The 22,578-nt window shown below is 46.0% G+C and overlaps 1 protein-coding gene across 1 annotated transcript in view; it reads left to right on the top strand.

The window, feature by feature from the left end:
• The window catches only part of maml2 (mastermind like transcriptional coactivator 2), a 43,600-nt gene extending 24,181 nt beyond the window's left edge, over positions 1–19,419 (top strand). The window contains exons 2-5 of the mRNA XM_030381205.1: positions 8,396–9,748; positions 16,658–16,807; positions 17,102–17,210; positions 17,528–19,419. Of these exons, the coding sequence (XP_030237065.1) occupies positions 8,396–9,748; positions 16,658–16,807; positions 17,102–17,210; positions 17,528–18,402 (2,487 nt within the window). The 3' untranslated portion in view covers positions 18,403–19,419. The remainder of the gene's footprint in view (positions 1–8,395; positions 9,749–16,657; positions 16,808–17,101; positions 17,211–17,527) is intronic.
• The last annotated feature ends 3,159 nt before the right edge of the window (positions 19,420–22,578 follow it).

Genomic DNA, 22,578 nt, shown 5'->3' on the forward strand with positions numbered 1-22,578 from the left:
CATTTAGAGCGGGTCTGAGCCTGAATAATACACACGCTGCCGATTCCTAGGGGCTCAGGACTGCAGACACCATTGCGCACACACACACACACACACACACACACACACACACACACACACACACACACACACACACACACACACACACACACACACACACACACACACGTACTCCACTCGGCAGCAGGCGTCTCCGTGATTAAGGAGACACTCGTGGATGTGATGAGACAGGAAGTGTCGGGTGAGGGGGGGGGGGGAGGGAGGGAGGGAGGGAGGGAGGTAAGGGGTGGAGGGAGCGGAGGGGGGGGGTCTCTGACTCACAGCCCCATTGGAGATGGAATGTGACGGCCTGTCACTACGATGTCGGTGGTCCGCGGTACAGCTGCTAAGCCACGACTCCCGTCTCTCCTGCGAAGCCCCCCCCCCCCCCCCCCCCCCCCCAAACACTGGGCAGGACATCGGAGTACACCTCGTCTTATCGGCTGTTTCTCGTCCTCTCCTCGTCCTCTGTCTGTACAGTACACCTGCCTTCTCTCCTCTCCTTTATCACTCTGCTCTCCTTCTTCATTATCCTCTCTCCTCCTTTTTTGCTCCCCTCTTCCCCGGCTCTATCTTTGAAGTGCAGTGGTCCCTTCTCTGCCCTCCTCGTTTCCTCTCTTGGCCTTTACCATTCTCTCTCTCTCTCTTCTTCTCTGCTTACACAAAACACTCCCCTTATCTGGCCTCCTTTTCTCTCCCTCCCACCTCACCTATTTTCCTTTTCTCCCTTCTTTTTAATAATGACTCCCTCCTCCTCTACCTGCAGAATATACCTCCCTCCTCTTCTCTTCCTCTCTCCCTCCCTCTCCTCCTCACCCCTCTCCTCTCTCACGGGACATTGTGGTCGGGGAATCCCTGTCAAATTAAGGTGGTATCAGGTATCACCACACACTGAATGCCAAGAAACATATCGGAGTTGCGCAGGAAAATGTGCTGAAATCCTACTTCAGGTTTTAAACCGACTGCATCAGAACCCAAGCTGTGGCGGTTAGAGCTACGCGGAGCCCTTAAACCTCAAAGCCCGGAGAAAGAAATGTAAAAGCGGGATTAGGGGTTCAGGATTCCTTAAAGTCAGGCAGGAATGTCCTACTTTAGACTGAGGAGGAAACGATGATCTTGACTGCTCCTGGGTCGCCATGGGCGGACACTTTGGGGTGAACAAGGCCCCCAGTCCAGGGGTCCACCGGCCGCCCCAAACATCACGGTTGGTTCACTCTGGTGTCTGTTAGGGGGGGCTCCCCCTCTTCTGACTTCCTCTTGCGGTCTTTACATTTTCAAAGCCCTACACTTCTTCCGCCTCGTGCTAGCCTGGGGGCTGACGTCACGCTGAACTCCAAGTTATTTCACCATGCCGAACAAAGGGCTGTGTTGTAATGTACATGCCCATGCACCCGTCAGTTGACTATTTTTTTGTTGACAGGAAGTGTTTGTGCGCTAAAAATGAGAGCCCCCACTCGCCCCTCCTTCCCCCTCCAGTGAAGTGCACTTCCTGCTTTTTGCCCTCCATATTTTTTTTTCCCTCGACGCAGCGGTTTGGATAATTAAACCCAACGCATCGCCATGTCGACCAGCGATAAACAAGTTTGCTGAGAGTTGGCAGTTGAGAAGACGACAGGGCCACGATTGTAATAGCCTGCATAGATCCCTCGCTCATCAGAGTGTTAGATCTCTTACTTATCATAGTATCAAATCTAATCCTATGTAATCTTTCATATTTAATCAAAAAAATATTTCAGACGGATGTTTCCAGTAGGTTAATATTCTTCTAATGTGTGATGGTATATCACTCTAATTCAAGCACCAGAGAGTACGAAGGAACAGCACATTCCTATTAAATCTCTGGTTGAGAAGTGGTGCCACAGGGGTAATAATGAGATTTAGAAGCAGTTTCATGTTTGACAGAGAGAACATATATTTTTACATTGCAATAATAAAATAAATGTATTTAATAGTCTGGACTTCTTCCTTTGTTTAGTTGATGGTGCGTTTTCTACTGTAAAAAATAAAAGAAATTGCAAACATTCTGGACGAATTCGTTTTAAAACGGCTGCTATGAACTGCCTATTTCCCAAAGGCTGCCATAAAGACCAGCTCCTTCTCTATCGCTCTGTCTTTCTCTTGCCATCTCTCTCTTCCTCTGTCCCTCTCTTTCGTTGTATCTCTCTCTTTCTCTCTCTCGCTCGCTGCCTCTCTCTTTCGCTGTCTCTTTCTTGCCCCTTTCTATTTTCTCTCTCTCTCTCTCTCTCTCTCTCTCTCTCTCTCTCTCTCTCTCTCTCTCTCTCTCTCTCTCTCTCTCTCTCTTTCTCTCTCTCTCTCTCTGTCTTTGTTCTTCTTTTTCTGCTGTTCCTCGTCCTTTTCCCCTGTGTCCCCGGAGGGCCGCCTCAATCTAATAGAACTGTGTCAGGAACTGTGGGAGACAAAATGCTGAGGAGCCCAAGCCTTCGACGTAGGTCTACTGTATTACAGTATCTGCTATCTACGTAGACCTACTGTATCTCTATCTGATGTCTCCGTAGGTCTTCTGTATCTCTATCTGGTATCTTCAAAAGGCCTACTGTATTTATCTATCTGCTCTCTCTGTAGGCCTTCCGTATTTATCTATCTGCTATCTCTGTAGGTATCTGCTCTCTCTGTAGGCCTACTGTATTTATCTATCTTCTATCTCCGTAGGTATATCCTATCTCTGCATGCCGACTGTATCTCTATCTCCTATCTCCTCAGGCCTACTGTATTCATCTGTCTGCTAAGTCTGTAGTCTTCCCATATTTCTATCTGCTATTGATAGACCTACTGTACCCCTTTGTCTGCTATATGTGTAGGCCCTCCTGAATCTCTCTGAATCAGCCAGCTATGTAGGCCTATTGTATTTACCTTCTGTCTCTGCAGGTCTACTGGGTCTCTCTATTTCCTATCTCTGTAGGCCTACTGTATTTCTCGGCTATCTCTGTAGGCCCACTTGGATTGTATCTGTTTCCTTTAGTCCTACTTCATCTCTCCATCCACTGTCTCTGTTAGGGCTATCTCACCACAACCAAAACCCCAGCCTCATAATCCCATCACACAAAAAGTATGCGCATAATATTTATGCGTACAATTATCGCATTTTATGTTGTTGTTTTTTTCAGCAACTAAACCGTTACCGTGGCATGAATGTGGTAGCACGCACCGGCTCCAGTGACTCTCGGCTCCGTCTCACTTAGCGCAGAGTTAAGTTATTACAGGAGTGCCACCGCTGGGGTTCAGTGCTGGGCTCCAGCTGATCAATGGGTCTGATCTACGTCCTCGTGGTCCTTGGTGTTCTGCATCGTAAATCAAACCAAAATCCCTCCTGTAGAACACTGTAACCTGCACCGCCACATAAATATTGCGTCTCCCAGGGAACACAATAGTGGTATTGATGCTTTTATTCTGTAGCGCTGTTCCGTGCGTGTCAGAAGCCGGGGAGAGGGTTTGTAAGTCTCTCAGGGGGTGATTACAAGATGTTTACCGGCTCTGCTGAATAGATTAACCAACACAGAGGTGAGACACTGCACAATATCTCTGTCTCTACATCCCTCTCTCTTTCTCCCTATCGTTCTATAACACATCCTCTCTCCATCCCTCTCTTTTTTATTCCTATCTTTTATCCAACACTTCCTCTCTGTCTCCCTCAATCTCTATCCCTCTCTTTTTATCCCTATCTTTCTATAACACTGCCTCTCTGTATCTCTAGCGCTATATAACTATCTGTTTTCCTATCTTCTGTCACTCCTTCCTTCTCCCTGTATCTCCCCCTCTCTGTACAGACTCTCTCGCTCTGTATCATTTTATGATCCTGCTGAGGGACTTTATATTAGCCAGAGAACGGACGGCCCTTTTATCAGACATGACTTGCAGGAGAGGCTGAGGACAATCAAAGCAACCGAACAAAGTGCCGGGCAACTTTGTCGATGCATTGTACTGATTGATTGGTTGCAGTTTAAGCTGCAGTTTTATTTGCGTGTGCGTGTGTGTGTGTGTGTGTGTGTGTGTGTGTGTGTGTGTGTGTGTGTGTGTGTGTGTGTGTGTGTGTGTGTGTGTGTGTGTGTGTGTGTGTGTGTTTGGCAGCCGGCACCCCCTTCCCCCCCAACCATCACACACACACCTCCTCCAGGGACAGTTAGCCATGACTGTCCTCAAGGTCAGGGCACTGGAGTGCAGCAGCAGCAGCAGCAGCAGACAGTGTGTGTGTGTGTGTGTGTGTGTGTGTGTGTGTGTGTGTGTGTGTGTGTGTGTGTGTGTGTGTGTGTGTGTGTGTGTGTGTGTGTGTGTGTGTGTGTGTGTGTGTGTGTGTGTGTGAGGGGGGGGGGGGGGGGGGGGGGGTTATGCGGGCAACATGGCTGCTTGGCTGATGTCACTTTGGTTCTCGCTGTGAGGCGAACGTCTGGGAATCTGCCTCCCACTGCAGTACTCCTCTCTCTCTCTCTCTCTCTCTCTCTCTCTCTCTCTCTCTCTCTCTCTCTCTCTCTCTCTCTCTCTCTCTCCGGTCCTTGTTTATTGTCCTTGTTCACGTTAGAAGAGAACCCTCCTAAACAGCTGATCAGTAGGTTTTTGGTTGATGAAGATGTTGGAGTGGATTGGATGGCGTTGCCTTAGGGCCGTCCTGATTCACACACAATGTGGGGAGACGTTGTGATGAGGTGTCGTTATAGAGTATTCCTAGAACTGCTCTCTAGCTCTGCGTTTTGATATGTTGTGACTTCAGAAGGGAAACTGGTTCAGACAGGTTTTTATAATTTTTTTAAAGGGAAAATTCACAAAAGTCATAAAACAGGAACTCAGGTTCTAGCACATTCCTTCTTTGGAATAGGAAGTTGCTTGTGACCGATAGAGTTTGGACAGATCCCAGACAATACGCTTGATATGTTTATGTGTTAGAACCTCTCCTATGGAGGGAGTGTCACTTTCAGAGAGATCCAGAGCTTCTAAGCTCATGAAATGTTAATCAAGAAAAGATCTATTTTCAGGTCACTTGCAGATCTTACCCAGAGGGTTCAGAGCAGCTTTAGCCCCGCCGGCGAACCAGACACAAACCGCTCTTTAATTCACTGATAAAACACAGTAGTCATTCTGTAAACCTCTGAACGAACACTGAAAAGAAAATACCCCGATTTCAATGATCCGACTCTAACAAAATTCCAGCGCCACAAAGACCTTCCAGGGTTTAACAATGACCTTTTGAATGGGGAGGTGGGCGGGGGGGGGGGGGGACGCAGCCAGCCTGCAGTCGGTTTATTAAACGAGGTCGCTACATGGAAGAGGCACGCCAGAGTTACAGGGGCACCACATCCACTGGCCTCTTCCATTATTCATGGCCTGTTTTCCCTGGCTGGCCATCAGCCTTGAAGGAGGACGCATCTCTCTCTCTCTTGCCCTCTCTCTCTCGTCCTCTCTCTTTCTCTCTCTCTCTCTCTCTCTCGCCCTCTCCCTCTCTCTCTCTCTCTCTCGCCCTCTCCCTCTCTCTCTCCCCATTTCCATCTCTCTCTCTCTCCCTCTCTCCCCCTTTCCATCTCCCTCTTTCCCTCTCTCCCCCTTTCCATCTCTCTCTCCCTCTTTCTCTCTCTCCCTCTCTCTCTTTCTCCTCCTTTCCATCTCACTCTCTCGCTCTCTCCCCCTTTCCATCTCGCTCTCTCTTTCTCTCTCCCCCTTTCCATCTCTCGCCCTCTCTCCCCCTCTCCTTCCTCATCTCCACACTGAAAGAAGGGGGCAGGATAGTGTAGCGTTGTGTTTGTTCCACTCCCGGCCAAAAGGTTCAGGGTTCAAACCCAGAATGTATGTAGTCATCCTCGAGCGAGATGCCCCAACAAGCCTGACTGCTCCCTAATGACATGCAATAATTCACTCTAATTAAGTCTGGATGAACCAAACTGTCTGCTAATGACACTAAATAGAATCTCAAGACTGAGCGACACACTCTAAAACACTTCCTCTGATATATTTCCACCCTGGATCCAGCTGTCTTCTGTTCCTTTATTTTTTTTATAATTGTGGTTTCACAACGCCTTTCAGTGGCACACAAAGTCCATCAGTGTTACTATACACCTAATGTTGCATTCAATCCAAATGGAAATGTGACAGCCATCTCTATATGAGATCCACAGCGATTTGTAATTATGCCTCATTAATGACTCATCAACGTCCCCATCATTGTCATCAGTGTCACCACCAGCACGCTAGCCTGATACATCAGAGCTATATTAATGCCCTGATTGAAACACCAGGATCGGTTTCAATACATCCCCCCCACTTATGGTGTAAGCACCACACCAAGATAGTGTTAGCATCCCTTGCTTGAGTGGGCAGCACGGTAAACCATGTGACTAGTAGCAGTACACCGTGTGAGTATTTGAAGCACACCATGCTGTCCTTAGCATTGCACCAGGCTAGTATTATCAGCTAACCCTGCGGCAGGCAGAATAGTGAAACATGTTCGTGCGTTGTGTGCCAGCAGGTGAAAACGACTCCCGTGTGGTACCGGTGCCCTGTAGAGTGTAGAGTTTCACCCAGTGTTTCCATGGCTGTGTTGTTGAGATGGCAGCGTCTTGCATGTCCTTGCAGGGAGCGGATCAGTCAGCTTCTCCCCCCCCCCCCCCCCCGGGGCCACACACTCCACTTCTGTTAGCTCTGTGTGAGTTCAATTTAAATACTGACCACACAATCCACCGAGGGCAGTGTGTGTGTGCTACTTTTGGGGAAAATGATTCACACACGCGCACAAACGCACACAAACGCACGCAGACACACGGAAACACACGCACACAGACACAAACACACACACACAAACATAGACACAAACACACACACACACACAAACACACACAAACATCAGATTATTAATGGATCTTTATTAGCCCATGCACACACACACACGCATCATATTATTATTTAATGACTTTTCCCATATCCACACTTCACATTATTACATATTACAACAGATCGAAGTCCCAGGAAGGTAAAAGTCTGAGCTGATCATCGATCGACAGTCTGAGAGAGGTCTAGGGATGACGTTCCATGAGGCTGCGTGGCGTCCACGTTCGTTCCACCCTCCCCATCCGCGCTCAGGCAGCGGGGACGTGCTTATTAACGCGTAACAAAGACACTCGCGGGGAGGACAGATAGCAGGAGAGGTACACCCACAGCCGCGCGTTAATCAGACACTCAAACAACAAAGGAATACCCGGCGATCTAACGAGCCGCGGTGGAGGGAGAATATCATTTATGCAAATGAAGGGGAGAACAGACAAAGGAAGTTTTATTTCCCACTGTAGTCATCCACATGAGATTCCTGTAAGGGCTCTACCATATCGCTGATATCTCCCCTTATTAAACACATGTATCTTGTCTCTTCTTGTTCCAATCGGGGCCTTTTTTACGCTGAGCTGCTTAGTTTGGAGTAGTAATGTAGCCACTGCCCGTTCCTGCTGATGGTGGTGGCGTTGTGAGGGGATGATAGTTGTTGAAGTGCATAGTTTCCTTCGGTTCCAGCATATCTGGTTCAGTAGTACGAGTGGTTCCTATTAATATTACAACACAGCGATGAATTCAAGAGCGTAATTATTTTTTTAGCTTGACTGTACCATGGTAACAGTTGCTTTATGGCACTGCATTAAAACAAGGTCGTTAAGCGATCGGAGATCTTCACATTCAGCTGTGTAGACAGAACGTCGCTGGGAGCTACTTGTAAGAAGGGATTAATTTACATGTTAATGCTGGGGGATGGTTTTATAAAATTCATCGCAGTGTAACTTAGATGTATCATAATGTGAACCGGCTCACTTAATGCACCGCTCGGGCAATGATTCTACACTGGCTGGACGTTGTTATAAAAACATTACGTGAGGATTACCGTTTGATTTTCATAACACAACGATGAACCGTTTTTATTTGGTTTCGTTTTAAGATAATTAGTAGGTTTAGATTAACGTTCTCTGGTCAATAACCGAATATTCGTATTCTTATGGCGCCTAGTAAATATTTTTAATATTAGACATACAGTATGTATAAGTTCTTTATATTTAATATTAGTGTCTGTGAACAACATTTATACTCCTCTAATTGTGTATGTACATATATTATGTATATTTTTTCTTTTTATTCTTATAGAAATAAATGCAAATATTTATTGCTGAACTTATTGCTTCCCTATGGTCATCCGATTACTCAACCACCATAGGTCATTTTGTAACCACAACAGTTCGTAACCACTCAGTGTACCCTTTTCTGTCTCACATGTTTGAATGCACTGTAACCACATGATGTTACCATGTGAAACAATTAAGTTTGAAAAAATTGATCTTAAGACAGCCGTCCTCATCCTGTCTTCTTCGTGTCCCCACAGCTGCAAGGCTCCCTGCGCAGGAAGCTCGAGGGCCACGCTCCGGGCCCCCTCCCCAAGCAGAACGGCCTCTCCTGTGGCATCTCCGGCGCTGACTTCAAGCGGGCCCGCCTGGACCGCGGGGGCCTGGGCCCGCCTCACGGCCCCTGCGGCCACAACTTCGCCCAGCCCCAGTCCCTGCAGGGACACCCGTCCTCCTCGTCCTCCTCGTCCTCCTCGGCCTCGTCCATGGACAACGTCCTGCACCGGAAGAGCTTCATGCTGCCGCCGGGCGTGGACGCCGACACCTTCAACCTGACGCTGAAGGAGATGAAGCAGGAGCCCAGCGAGGTGGCGTCCTGCGGCCAGTCCACCGCCGACATGATCTTCGACTTCAAGGAGGAGGGCGGCGGGCAGATCGACCCCGAGCTGCAGGACCTGTTCGACGAGCTGACCAAGACGGTGCCGTCGCTCAACGACCTGGAGTTCGAGAAGATGCTGAAGCAGGACGACGCCTTTGGACTGGACCTGGAGCGGACCGGCTCCGCGGGTGGTGGGGGAGGGGGGCCCGCCGGCCTCTTCGCCCTCCTGGGGGACAAGCCCATCAAGACGGAGTTCTCCCCGACGGACTACTGCCACGCGCACGCCAGCTCGCCCCAGCTGCGGCCGGCGTCGGCGGGGCCCTCCTTCACCATGACCGGCGGGCCCCTGGGCTCCGCGTCGCCCTCGGCCCTGGGCCAGAAGCCCCCCGGCGGCCCGCCCCCCAGGCCCATGCCCTGCTGGCCCGAGGTGTCCCACGCGGAGCAGCTCAAGCAGATGGCGGCGAACCAGCAGCAGCCCAATGCCCTGCTCCACCACCAACAACACCCCCACCCCCATCACCCCCACCACCAACACCACCTGCAGCACCACCAGAACGCCCCCGCCGGGATGGCGGGTTGGGCGCCCTCCGTCAACCCCCACTCCGCCGCCGGCGGCCCCGGCTTCTCCCAGGACAAGGCCCCGCTCAACCCCCAGCGCATGGCCGGCCCGCAGGCCAAGGGGATCAACCACTGCCTCTTCAAGGCCAACGGCCACAACGGAGTGGGCGGCGGCCACCTGGACATGAAGGTCCTGAGCACCAAGCCCACGTTGCACTTCAGTCCCAAGGTGGCGACCTCGCCCAACGCACCCATGTCCGTGATGACGGGCGCCCTCAACAAAACCTCAGTCCAGCAGCAGCAGCAGCAGCAGCCGCCGCCGTCGACCCCGGGTCAGAACCAGAACCAGCACCACTACCAGACCTCCCAGATCCCGGGGCCGGGGTCCCAGTGTCTGCAGCAGAAGGCCCTACCTCAGCACGGACCGGGACTACATTTCAAACTGGCCCAGCGGCAGGTAAGACCCCGCAGGTTTCCCTGTGCACTAAACGATCCTCACTACATGACTGATGGCCTGGTCGTGGGGTAGAAAAGAACCGACAAGCAGTGTTTTAAGATCTATGTCCGGCTGGTCGATCTAAAGTCCGAACCCAAATCAGGCTGATTCTGGTTTACGAAGACAATTTGCTTCCTTGCAAAGATATGTTATTACCTTCTGTCATTGATTGTCTTAGTATTTTCGATTATTATAATGAGGTAAGAAAGTGTGAAGTATAACATGTTACTAGAATTCTAGTAAAGCAATGCATAGACAGAGAGAAAATACAAAGAGAATACATTTACTTTAAAAGTAGAACGTTGTAGCACACAACCACTGTAGACAGTACTGAGGTAACAGGATGCATATTTCACGCAGTAATAGGATACCAAGCAGAGTGTGTCACCTCGGTGTTTGCCAACATGCATGGAGCAGTGGTGCAGCACAGCAGCTGGATTATTGGCGCCACTGCAAGGCACGAGACACTGCCTCGCTGGGCCGGGCTACCTTGAAAAGGAGATTGTTAAATCTTAATGGGCTCCCCTTGTTAAAAAAAAAAGGTTAAATCTTTCTTTTGAAGATATTCAATTTGGTTTTATTTAGAAACATGTCAGTGCCCCCCCACTGCTCCACCCTCAGTTGTTAGATTGTCATTGTTGGAAGTGGAGATATATTTTGGGAGAATACAGACCACTAAAAAGTGTTAGAATTGTGTTAGAATTATTAAAAACACATATTGTGTGTGGCATTTGCTCATGAATGGCTTTAGACTATATGAAGGAATAGAGTAACCACATTTTCAAACTCCCAAACCGGGACCCTTAAGTGCACTGTGCGTTCACGCTTGTGCACATGTTTGCGCTCGGCAAAAGTCCCCTGCTGAGATTCCCATTTCAGATCACTGTCACCGGCATTTGACTCTCTAGAGTAGGGCGCAACTGTGCTAGTTCCCCCTCGTAGCAACCGCTTATGGTTGGCCGTCTTAATATGATCTTTTATGTCTGCATTTCCACCGCGCGTGACCAAAATTGTACTCTTGCAGCGTCGGCAGAATACAGAATTTTCTTTGCTGGCTATTTCCTAAGAAAAGTGCAAGCCTTCTAGAGGTCTACTGACAGACTGCCAGACAGAGTCTAAAGCATCAAAGGCTAGCAGCAGACTTTGATTGATTGAAATGGATGCAGACAATCAGTGATGAAATTGTGGTGCAATGTTTATGTTTTTTGATTGGGTTAGGTAATAATGAGTGGGAAAGAGGATGATAAACGCTGAAAACAAGTATATTGTCGTTATTATATTTAATTGTGGTGAATAGCCGGACAAAATAGGGACAATTTAGTGTTTAATAGATATTTTGGGCAACCAGGTGAAAATGTCAGGTGAACCGGGACGTTGGATTAACGTATGTAGGTAGCATAAAGAGAAAAGTAATAATTGGAAAGCAGCCCAAAGATTGGATTTTTTAAAACAGAAACAACAGTATCATGAAACCTAGGCGATGGGATGGCTACAAATTGCTGACTTAAAAAACTGTGTTTGCACTGACATTAAAGGCAGAAAATTGAACATCAGCGACGTGCCCTCGCACATCTGCACAATGCACACCCACACCAGAACAGTGCACATGCACATCAACATACGTGCACATCACACACACCTCAGCACTGCTACTGGGAAAAAATTGCAGGGCACTGCACTTCTCCTACATGTTCCCGCCTTTTCCCTGGCTCGCGACCTTCCCCGCCGAAACTCGGGAGAAGGAACAATGTGCTGCTGTTAGCTTGCGGCGGTCGTTCTCCTTGCTACTGCCCTAGCTAGCTGCTTCCGCGACTCCCTTGAATATTCATTTCCTCTGCTTGCATCCCGCATTGACTGTGACACAGATTGCCAGCGCCGGCTGGATTAACATGCAGGACTTCTAATTCTCTGGCTGTCACGGTGGCTTCCCGTCAGGCCCCAGATATGCGCAGCGGGGTTTGCTAATTGGAAGTTGTTAGCTACAAGGGACAAGCGGAGGAAAATGACGGTAATCTGCTTAGCTGTGTACTGGAGGTTCAAGCACTGATTTGTTATGATTGAGGAGGCTCTCCCCCAACTCCCTATTCTCCCTCTCTCTCTCTCTCTCTCTCTCTCTCTCTCTCTCTCTCTCTCTCTCTCTCTCTCTCTCTCTCTCTCTCTCTGTCTATGTCTCCATCTCTGTCTCTCTCTCTGTCTCCCTCTCCTAAGAATGGTATCTCTGGATGCCTTTGTTTATAGATCAAAAAGATCATTTGTGTGCTGATCACTCTTTTTAAACCTCTGCTCGACTGTATGAAGTAACATAAAACACAAACGGTTTGACCAAGACAAAAAAAAGAGCATGGATGCCTTCTTTTTTTACTCTGTAGGTTATGTTAAGGTTATGATTTTATTTTTCGTTTGACCTCATAGTATCATTATACTTGAGCAATAGGGTAACAATCCCTCTGAATAAAAGACATGAAAGCATTTGAATGAAGAACACTTATCTGTAATATAATTCAGCTGGACTACTGCGGTCTTACCATGATCAAATTGCTAAATAATCACTATATAGATAGTAGTCATTTTGTTATAGCCTATATAATAGTAAATAAATGACTACTACCTAAATACAATCAAAGGCATAAACAGTACTTGGTTTAAAAATGTATGTGGACACACAAATTGGACTGAGCCGCAAAGTTGAATTATCAATCAAGATTATTGCACAGGACATATCTGTCTCGAATCCCCACCGTGACCAAAGAGAAGCCCATGGATGCCGCAGTATTACAGGCCTATTGTAGATCAATCATTATGTGTGGTTGTTTTGCCCTTAGCCTCCTCTCAGCAGTGCGGCGTGGACCATATGGTTTTATGAAGAGCTGTAGTTTTATAAAATATGCGGGTTGCCCAATGTACACACACACACACGCACACGCACACACACACACGCGCACACACACACTCACACACACACACACACACACACACACACACACACACACACACACACACACACACACACACATACACACACACACACACACACACACACACACACACACACAAGCTCTCTGCATCCACTTCACTTACACAAGGCTTAAATACAAGCCAGCAAATTCACAATGAAGCAGTCATCATAGCATTGAACAAAGGATAATAAACACATAGATAGGCATATTGTACTGACAGTTTTTGCCATACACACACATTACGTATTTGTAAATCATATTCGTGAGTGTGGTGTGCTACATACAATTTAGCAATTTCTTTTATCGGACTCCACATGTTTGCATTAATAATGGGAACATAAACATAGGAAAGCTTAGAAAATATCAGGATTCCCAAAAGACAAACCAGCAGCCAACTGCAGACAGCCAGCTCACTTATTCTCTAAGTATTTTTCCAACAGGCTAGCACTAGCATAGCCCCATGGCTCACTAATCCTGCTAAAATTATATTTTGCTAATGCATAGACCTACAGGCAGTGTGACTATGGTGAAATATAATTGGCTAATGCACTGGGATGATACCATAATAGCTTCTAGCATTACATCATGTTAGCATAATTTCCATACTAGCCCATAGGTCTCCACCAGACAGTGTGCTAGGGTTAAATACTGGGCTAAATCACTACCATAACATCATGTTCCGCACAATGTTAGCACTGTGCTAGTATGTTAGCATAATAGCTATGTTAGCCCATAGACCTCCACCAGGCTCTGTCACTGTGGCTAGGGTTAAATACTGGGATTACCCACAACCATAAAACTATCCATAAAATCAATGCATGATGTTAGCACTGTGCTAGTGTGACATAATATTCGCATAATAACCATGCCAGCCTCTAGACCTCCTCCAGGAAGTGTGGCTTATGTACTAGCATAGCATCATGTTAGCATAATAAGCACAACTTTTATGCTAACATGGGGCTATGCTAGTGTACAGAGCTGCAGGCAGTGTGGCTAGGGTTAAATACTTGGCTGTTTCACAGAGGGCGGCTCGCAGAGGGGGCAGCAGAAGTATCTTCCCACAGTGAGTTGAATTAGTAATGGGTGGAAATAAAGGGACCCCAGTGGTGATCTAATCCCCCCGATGTAGCACCAGCTAACAACATAGTTCCCTTCCTTTCTGCTGGCTTTTAACTATACCCTATGGGCCCTTGTTCAACTGGCGGCAATCTTGGTCCTCGCAGCGATTGTGGGATCTAGCCTTCTATTCCCCCAACCCAGCTAGCGTTTGAAAGCAAGATCGCCGCTAGGTGAATAAAACCCTAGGGCTGCGGGCTAACGGTGGCTAATGTTGCTTCGGTTTGCTGGTGGGGAAGAATGTAAAATGAGTGAATCCAGTGTTAGTAGCAACAGACAAAAATGCTCAACAAATGTAGAGGAAGATATCCAGCTGGATGTGTTGTGTTCTCTCAGAATAAACCTCCCAGCGTTGCTTGTCATGTTGGCAGCCCAGTTGTTGTTGTTGTTGTGTAGATTGCTCTGGGCTCATTTTAGAGAGAGAAATAAGCTTTCTTTTACATCTTGTACCATGTTTCTTAACGGCTCCAGCTGAATTAGTTACAATGAAATGTGTTTTTTAATTTTAATGACCAACAACTCTATTCACTCTTTGCCTGCCACAGATATCCCCAACAAATTAGTCAAGTTTTGCTCAAGGAGATTTTGTTTTTGTAATCAACTGAGGTAGTAATGCCCTCATAAACATATATGCACACTGTTCTTGCACCACCCATTGTCACTACGGCAACGGGGAGGGGAGGGGCCCTGGGGTAGTGGGAATGATTGGGTTGGGGTGGTGGTTGTGGGAGAGGGGTGGGAGGGTGGATTGTGGGGTCAGTGTGACTGCGGTGCCCGTGAAGGGAGCGCTTGTTTCCTGGGAAAGTGAGCCGGGGCCAAGTCCAGATGCCGAGGCTGTCCCTGGGGACGGTGTAGCGCTATAGAGCTGCAGGATGTAGAGAGAGAGAGGGAGTGGGGGGGAGTCAGACACAGAGAGGGAGCGAGAGAGATACAGAGAGAGCAGGAAACAGAGAGAGGGAGACAGAGAGATACTCAAGCACAGAGAGAGAAGGACAGACATGAAGACTGAAAGAGAGAGAGAGAGAGAGAGAGAGAGAGAGAGAGAGAGAGAGAGAGAGAGAGAGAGAGAGAGCGAGAGAGAGAGAGAGAGAGAGAGAGAGAGAGAGAGAGAGAGAGAGAGAGAGAGAGAGAGAGAAAGGGGGAGAGAGAGAGAGAGACTGACAGAGAAAGAGAGAGAGGCTGGATCTCTGTCAGCTGCCTGTTTTCACGTCTCTCCCTCCGCTCCCCTTCTCTCCCCGTCTCTCTCTGCCCAACATGTGGGACTCATTTACAGCGGGGACTAGCTGACAACCTAGTCAGAAGATGAAGAATACACACACACACACGGCATCCATGACACATTTGAGATGACATAGGGAGAGCGAGATAGATAGAGAGACAGTGGGAGAGATCGGCACTCACACTAAGACACAAGGAAAACAAAACTCTTGTGGTTTGGGGGAAGATTGGTGGTGGTGAGAGAGGAGGTGGTGTTGGTGTTTTCTTCCAACAAAGAGCCCATCAGATTTGGTCCAAGATTTGGTCCTAGATTTGGTCAAGTTAAAAGATTCTCACGGTGGCTTGGAGAGGAATGAAGTGAAGCGAACCAGGGCCGGTATGGTGACCAACTGTTTGGACACGGTCAGTCACCACCACCGAGCCACCTCATTGGCCAGATGGGGGGCCAACCAGCCGCTGGCTGCCAGTGTTAATGTTCTGAATAAATATTGGCCTCTGACGTCTCGGATGTTTGTTTTCATATTTATCGCTGCTCCTATTCTGTCCCCACTGTGCGGTTAAGCGAGAACAAGCGTAACAACCAACAGTTTGGCGAGTTTTTCCGAGGTCTTTTATCATCCCTGATTACAGCAGTTTGGAGGGTTTGGATACCTACACAGTGGAATCTGATTTATAACATTACTTTTTATTTGAATTTCTATCAGGAGCCTAATGTGGTCTCCCCTTATTTAATCAAATCTCTTATCGCCCTTTTCATCGAAACTGTTTCAACACTGTGACTAATAATTATAGGTGTGTGCGTGTGTGTTGAAATGAGTGCAAATTTAATGCCAGAGAGCAGATGCTTGTAACAGCAATCCCACCGTTCCCACGTATTAGACCAATGCCTTAGGGGGTAAAAAAAGATTTATATTGTTATCAGAGTGAAACACAAAGGCTTAAACACACAGTATCCCTCCATCTGGTAAAACTACCTGGAAATCCGCACTTTGGCCAGGAGGAGTCGTTGGACACAGAAATCAGTTTAGACATTTCTGTTGTCTAATGGCGTGTTTTATGAGCCAAAGAGTTTTTTTAAGTGGGCTTGTCACGTCAAGCGTAACTCATGAATGAGGGTCAACGAGCACTGGTTAAACGCAGGCTGTGTCGAGCTCCCACAGCTCCCCATGTCTCTTATATTCCTCCCACTCTCTTTAGACACAATCATCAGGGGAAACGTAGGCCTTGAAAAGGACTCCACAAACCCCCCCCCCCCCCACCTCCGGAAAATGAAAGCCTCTTTTCTGGGTCTTCCCTGTTCTTCTGCGGAGGGAGGAGGAGGGAGTAGCCCGTACCACAGTATGAACACTGAATGGCATCATTGACACGGATCACCTGTTTATGGTGAATGTCCGTCCTCTAGTGGTGGGACTTTGTAATTGCGTTTGCACTTTTGTGCGACCGCAATTGTGTTAATCTTCCCACGGTCCACCTGGCTTTCTGGCGCAGCGCCAGAAGCAAGCGTAGCAAACCGGGGAAAAGTGCCGATGTGAAAGTAACGGAACGTTGTGTTTCTCTATTTCTCCGTCTCTTATCTTAGGGTATTTCTCCTGGACCCCGGCTGCCCATTAACGGCCAGTCTCAGGCACAACAGCGACCTCTGGTGGCCATCGGACAGCAGAAAAGCCCCGCCAAAACCCCGGTTCTGCAGCGACAGCTCAACCAATCGCTTCACCCGCTTGGCGAAGCGGTAAGAGAAAAAAAACAACAAAAAAAACGACAGTCAGCTTAAAATTGCCGTGTTCCCTACAGAGCTTGTGAATCATAGTTTGTATTTAAAGGAGTATTAACTCTCCTATACTGTCGCAGTCAAGACAGTTTGGTAATGGAACGTGTCCGTCTTTTTCGTAGCCTTGACAGAAACAAGTTGTGTATTTTAAATCTTTAACAGATTTCTTCAACCTCTTAAAATATTGGAGAAGAGGTCCGTCATTTCCAAACAGTTTTTAATCCTTTTTCTCGCCTCCTTGTTTTGGTGCCGCAGGACAAAGACAATCCACAGGACCAGTTCAGCAGGCACCTAACCCGACCGCCACCGGACTACAAACAGACCAGGAGCCTAGGAGGAGGACCACCTGGGACCCTCTTCACAGGTACAGACAGACCTCTTCTGGACCACCCTGTTACCTGCTGGACCTAACCCTAACCCTAACCTGACCCTAACATTAACCTCTCAGTAGAACCTCTGACAGTCTATGCGAGAGATACAGGATTTGGTATAGCTAAATCCTTTTTAGTTGTTTGCCAGAGCTTTAATTCTGGGTCTTCAAAGCTTTTTTACAGCGAGTTTCTTGTGCAACTAATTTAGGAGCAGGCATTAGGGGAATCTTTCTCAAGCAATGGGAACACTGGAGCAAGAGTATACACAGAAAACGTTGTGTGTTGATGTGCGTGTTCCTTTTCGTTAAAGGTATGAACTCCTCCCAGTCCATGAGCAACGGTCCTGACACCGGCCTCCCACCCATGGCCTGCCACTTGCCCCACAACCCTGGCCCCAAGATGAACCCCGCTCCGGGGGACAGGAGGTTCGGCGTGGGCGGCGGAGGTCTTCCAGGCCCCTGTCTCGGCCCCTTCCAGCCGCAGACCAACCAGCACCGCATGGGACTCGCCGGCGCTGCCAACAAGCCCCGCCTCCAGCGGCCTGGCACCCAGGGAAGTCCTTTCTCCATGAACGGGGCACCGCCCTCCAGGCCCTCCCTCGACCAGCAGGCCCCGCCTCCAGGCCCCGTTTCGGGGCTTGCGGGGCTGCTGTCGGGGGTCAATGCGGCCTGGCTCCCGGGGATTAAGCAAGGCCAGGGCCAGGGGGTGGCTCCCGGGCTGGGTGGTGGCGGTGGTGGTGGTGGTGGTGTGAGGAGGCTCACCAACCCACCGCCCCCACACGGCACAAAGCTGGACGGGTCATCGAACCATGCATACCAGCAGAGGCACACCGGCCCGCCCAACCAGGTGGCACCAGACATGGGCCCGCTCCTCGCTATGAACCCCGCGCTAAGAAACAACCTGCCCCCCAGAACCAACCAGCCCATCCCGGGGAACCCCAGCCAGTCCTCCCCGGAGCAGAGGGTGCCGGCCGGGAACTTCTCGGGGGCAAGCCCGTCGCCCGGTACCTACCAGAACAACCGGGTCAACCGGCTGACCTTCGACTTCCTGCCCGAGGGGGACAACACGGTGCCGGGCATCAACACAGACTCGGACTTCATCGACTCCCTGCTCAAGTCGGGCTCAGGGAACGACGACTGGATGAAGGACATTAATCTGGACGAGATCCTCGGGGGTCACTCCTGAACCTCGGAGTCAGGGCATGGGAGAGGCGGACCCCCCGTCGTTACCTAAAGGGTTGTCTCACATGTCAGACCGTAGATGACCTGTCTGAAGTCCGATGGAAGACCAGCTCAAAACGGGTGGCTCCCTTTTCTCTCACTTATTATTTTTTTTGGACCAATCATGTTGCTGGAGACATCTTTAAGCATGTGATTGGATATTAACAGCGAACCTGGACTCGGCCATCGCTCGGAAGAAAAACTGTCTGTTATGGTTTCAAATGAACTTGACTGGCAACTGGCCACTGTAGAAATACATTAATAAAAATCCTTTCCAGAAAACGTTGTCTACTTAAGTGAATCACTTTTTCTACGGTAAAATATCTCCAAGGCGTAACGCCGCCCCTCCAGTGGTTTCCCAGCCCAGGCTCTGTGCTGTCTCCCCCCAGAAGTTCTGCTATACCATAGTAGGACTGCTGGACCTATTTTGCGTGTGAGAGTTACATTTGTAAATTATGTTAAAAAAATATTTTTTTTATAAACTAATTGTATTGTTTGCTATCCAAGTAACATGTTTTGTATGTATTGCCGTGAAGTCATATTCTCTCTGTAGTTCTCAGGTCTTTTGTTCTGGGGAAGATGACAGAGAAAAATAGTTTTGTCACGGTGGCCATATTTGTAGTCTTTGTGCCCATGTTGTGGTTCATAGATAGAGGATACAATAACAAATGCAAAAACAGTGAGGGTGAAAATCATTGCTGTATTCTTTAAAAACCTATTCTTGCATTATTGAGCGTTGTTTCCGTATAAGCATCCAATATATATAGCATGATATTAACCTAAAACATTTTTCTTTTGTTTATATATCATGTACAGTATATCTTGACACATAATTATTTTCCTACTTATTCTTCAAACTTTTCATCTGTGGTAGATTTTGATGCAAATAAAGAATTGTAACCATTTGATTTCTTCCACATAATATTTAATAAATATTGGGATATTGTAATTTGTGTAATTAATAAAGTTGATTGAAAAGGTGTCTTTTCCATGCAAGATGATTCTTTATCTTTATAGCATCAATATAATTTATATAGGTGTAGTGGTTACAAAATTACTATGAATGTCCTTTACTACGTTAGATCTAAACTTTACTAATGTGCTTAATTAATTAATTGATTAATTTAGTCTAAATTCACTGGGGAATCATAAAACATCAATGGGTGTTTGTGGATGATGGCTGGTTTAAGCAGCCTCACCTGCAGTGTAGCAATGCACATGCTACACGCCACCAAGGTAGTCACCAAAGTCCAACTAGGTGACATTTACTGGGCTCCACAAGACACTAATTGCTCAATGTGCAACAGGTGTGCAGCCTCACCCAGTTCCAGAGTTTAATCAGTCTGACTCGGGCCAGGTGAGGCTGCTTTATCCAACCATCATCCACACATAATTGTGCTGTTATGTTTTGGTGAGTCAAATGATGGAGAATACAATTTCGAGAAATAGGAGCTATATATATCTATACCCTTCTTTTTCCCAAAAAAACATATTCTCTCTATCTTTCTCTATCTCCTTTTTCCTTAAAAAGGTTGTATAGACAAATGATGGAGGGAATAAAAATTCGAGATAAAAGTAGGTATAGAAAAATAATGGAGAGAAAAAAAATTCGAGGAAAACTAGGAATAGAAAAATGATAGAGAATAAAACTCGAGAAAAATTTGGTATATCTATAACTACTTTTTACCAAAAAATATTCTCTCCATCATTTTTCTATGCGTACTTTTCCCCCAAAAATATTCTCCCTTATTTTTCTATACCTCCTTTTTCCCTAAAATATATTCTCCCCATTTTTCTGTACCTCCTTTTCCCCAAAAATATTCGCTCCATCACTTATCTATACCTAGCCTGGGTATACCCATGCTGCCTTGCGCGCAATTTCATTTTTCCGCTGCTGGCAGCCTGGATTCCAAGGATCAGATTTTCGCCTGAGATAGGGAACCAATCACAGAACGGGGAGGGACGACAAAACGATGACGACATCTATGCGACACACCCATCCTCTTCTACTTCATCGAATTTCTGTCGCTATACATACGTCATCTAGTATAATTGATACGATTGGCTATGAGCTACGTACAGACTAATATGATAGACATTCGTAGCGCCCAATAAACGGCTCTGGGCTATCATAAACCACGCCTCAAATACGAGAAATAAATGTGTGGTACCCAGACCTCTTCTCAATGTAGATTGAGATGAGGTCTGGCATTAGCCAGGCTAATATATATCTTATATTTTTCTAAAATATGTTCTCGCCATCATTTTTCTATACCTCCTTTTTCCAAAAAAATATATTCTCTCGATAATTTTTCCATGCCTCCTTTTTCCAATAATATATTCTCGCCATCATTTTTCTCTAAATTTTATCTATACCTCCTTTTTTCCTAAAATATATTCTCTCCATGATTTTTCTATACCTCCTTTTTCCAAAAATATATTCTACATAATTGTTCTATGCCTCCTTTTCCCTAAAAAATATATTCTCTCAATCATTTTTCTATACCTCCTTTTTCCAAAAATATATTCTCCATAATTTTTCTATGCCTCCTTTTCCCCAAAAAATATATTCTCTCCATAATTTTTTTTAAACCTTTTTTCTCGAAATTTTATCAAGCCAATCAGATTGCTCGAAAAAAATTGAAAATGTTATTGGCAGATGATAGAGAATACAATTTCAGAAAAATTCTATCTATCTAAATTTTCCCCAGAAATCTGTTCTCTCCATAATCTTTCTATAATTCATTTTTTCCAAAAATATATTCTCTCCATCTATTTTCTACACTTCCTTTTCCCCAAAAATATTTTCTCTCCATTTTTCTATACCACCTTTTTGCTAGACTATATTCTGTCCATTTTTTCTCTATACCTCCTTTTCCTAAAATATATTCCCTCCATCCTTTTTCTATACCTCCTTTTTCCCTAAAATATATTCTCTGCATCATTTTTCTATGCTTCCCTTTTCCCCAAAAATATATTCTGTCAATCTTTTTTCTAGACCTATAGGCCTACCCTTTCCTATAATATATTCTCTCCATAATGTTTTGTAAACCTAATTTTTCTCGAAATCTTATCAAGCCAATCAGATCGCTCGAAAAAATTAGAAAAAGTTATGTAGAAATGATGGAGGGAATACAATTTTGAAGAAAATGAGGTATAGAAAATTGAAATTGAGGGAAAAATTATATATGTATCTCTAATTTTTCCCAGAAATCTGTTCTCTCCATAATTTTTATATAATTCCTTTTTTCCAAAGATATATTCTCTCCATAATTTTTCTGTACCTCCTTTTTACCTAAAATAAATTCTCCACCATTTTTTCTATACCTTCTTTTTCTTTTACTCTTATCAAGCCAATAAGAATGCTCGGAAAAAATTGGGAAATGAGGGATAGAAAAATTATGGAGAATAAAATGAGATAAAAAGGAGGGGTAGAATAAAAATTAGGATTATCTATGCCTCCTTTTCCCTAAAAATATATTCTGTCAATCTTTTTCTATACCTCCTTTTTCCTATAATATATACTCTCCATAATGTTTTCTAAAATTAGAAAAAGTTATCGACAAATGATGGAGGGAATACAATTTTGATGAAAAGGAGGTTTAGAAAAATGATAGAGAATACAATTTCGAGAAAAATTATATATACCTGTTTAGCTAATTTTTCCCAGAAATTTGTTCTCTCCATAATTTTTTATAATTCATTACTTCCAAAAATATTTTCTCTCCATCATTTTTCGATACCTCCTTTTTAGCTAAATTCTCCACCATTTTTTCTATACCTCCTTTTTCTCAAACTCTTATCAGGCCAATAAGAATGCTGGAAAAAAAAGAAAAAAAAAGGGGGTGTAGAATAAAAATTCGGATTATCTACTCTACTCCTTTTTTCCTAAAATATATTCTCTCTATAATTTTTCTATACCTCCTTTTTTCCAAAAATATATTCTCTCTATTTCTCTATACCTCATTTATTCCTAAAATATATTCTATCCATCATTTTTCTATACCCCACGCTGCTTGCCGCACTCGCCTTATTAGCTTGAGTGATTTAACAGGAATCTGATTGGTGTGTGATCCTCACATTCACCCATCCCACGATGGGTGAAAGTGAGCATTTAAGCATAATGACCACAAAGGGAACA

The sequence above is a fragment of the Gadus morhua genome, chromosome 16, assembly GCF_902167405.1.
Source record: "Gadus morhua chromosome 16, gadMor3.0, whole genome shotgun sequence".
Classification (NCBI taxonomy): domain Eukaryota; kingdom Metazoa; phylum Chordata; class Actinopteri; order Gadiformes; family Gadidae; genus Gadus; species Gadus morhua.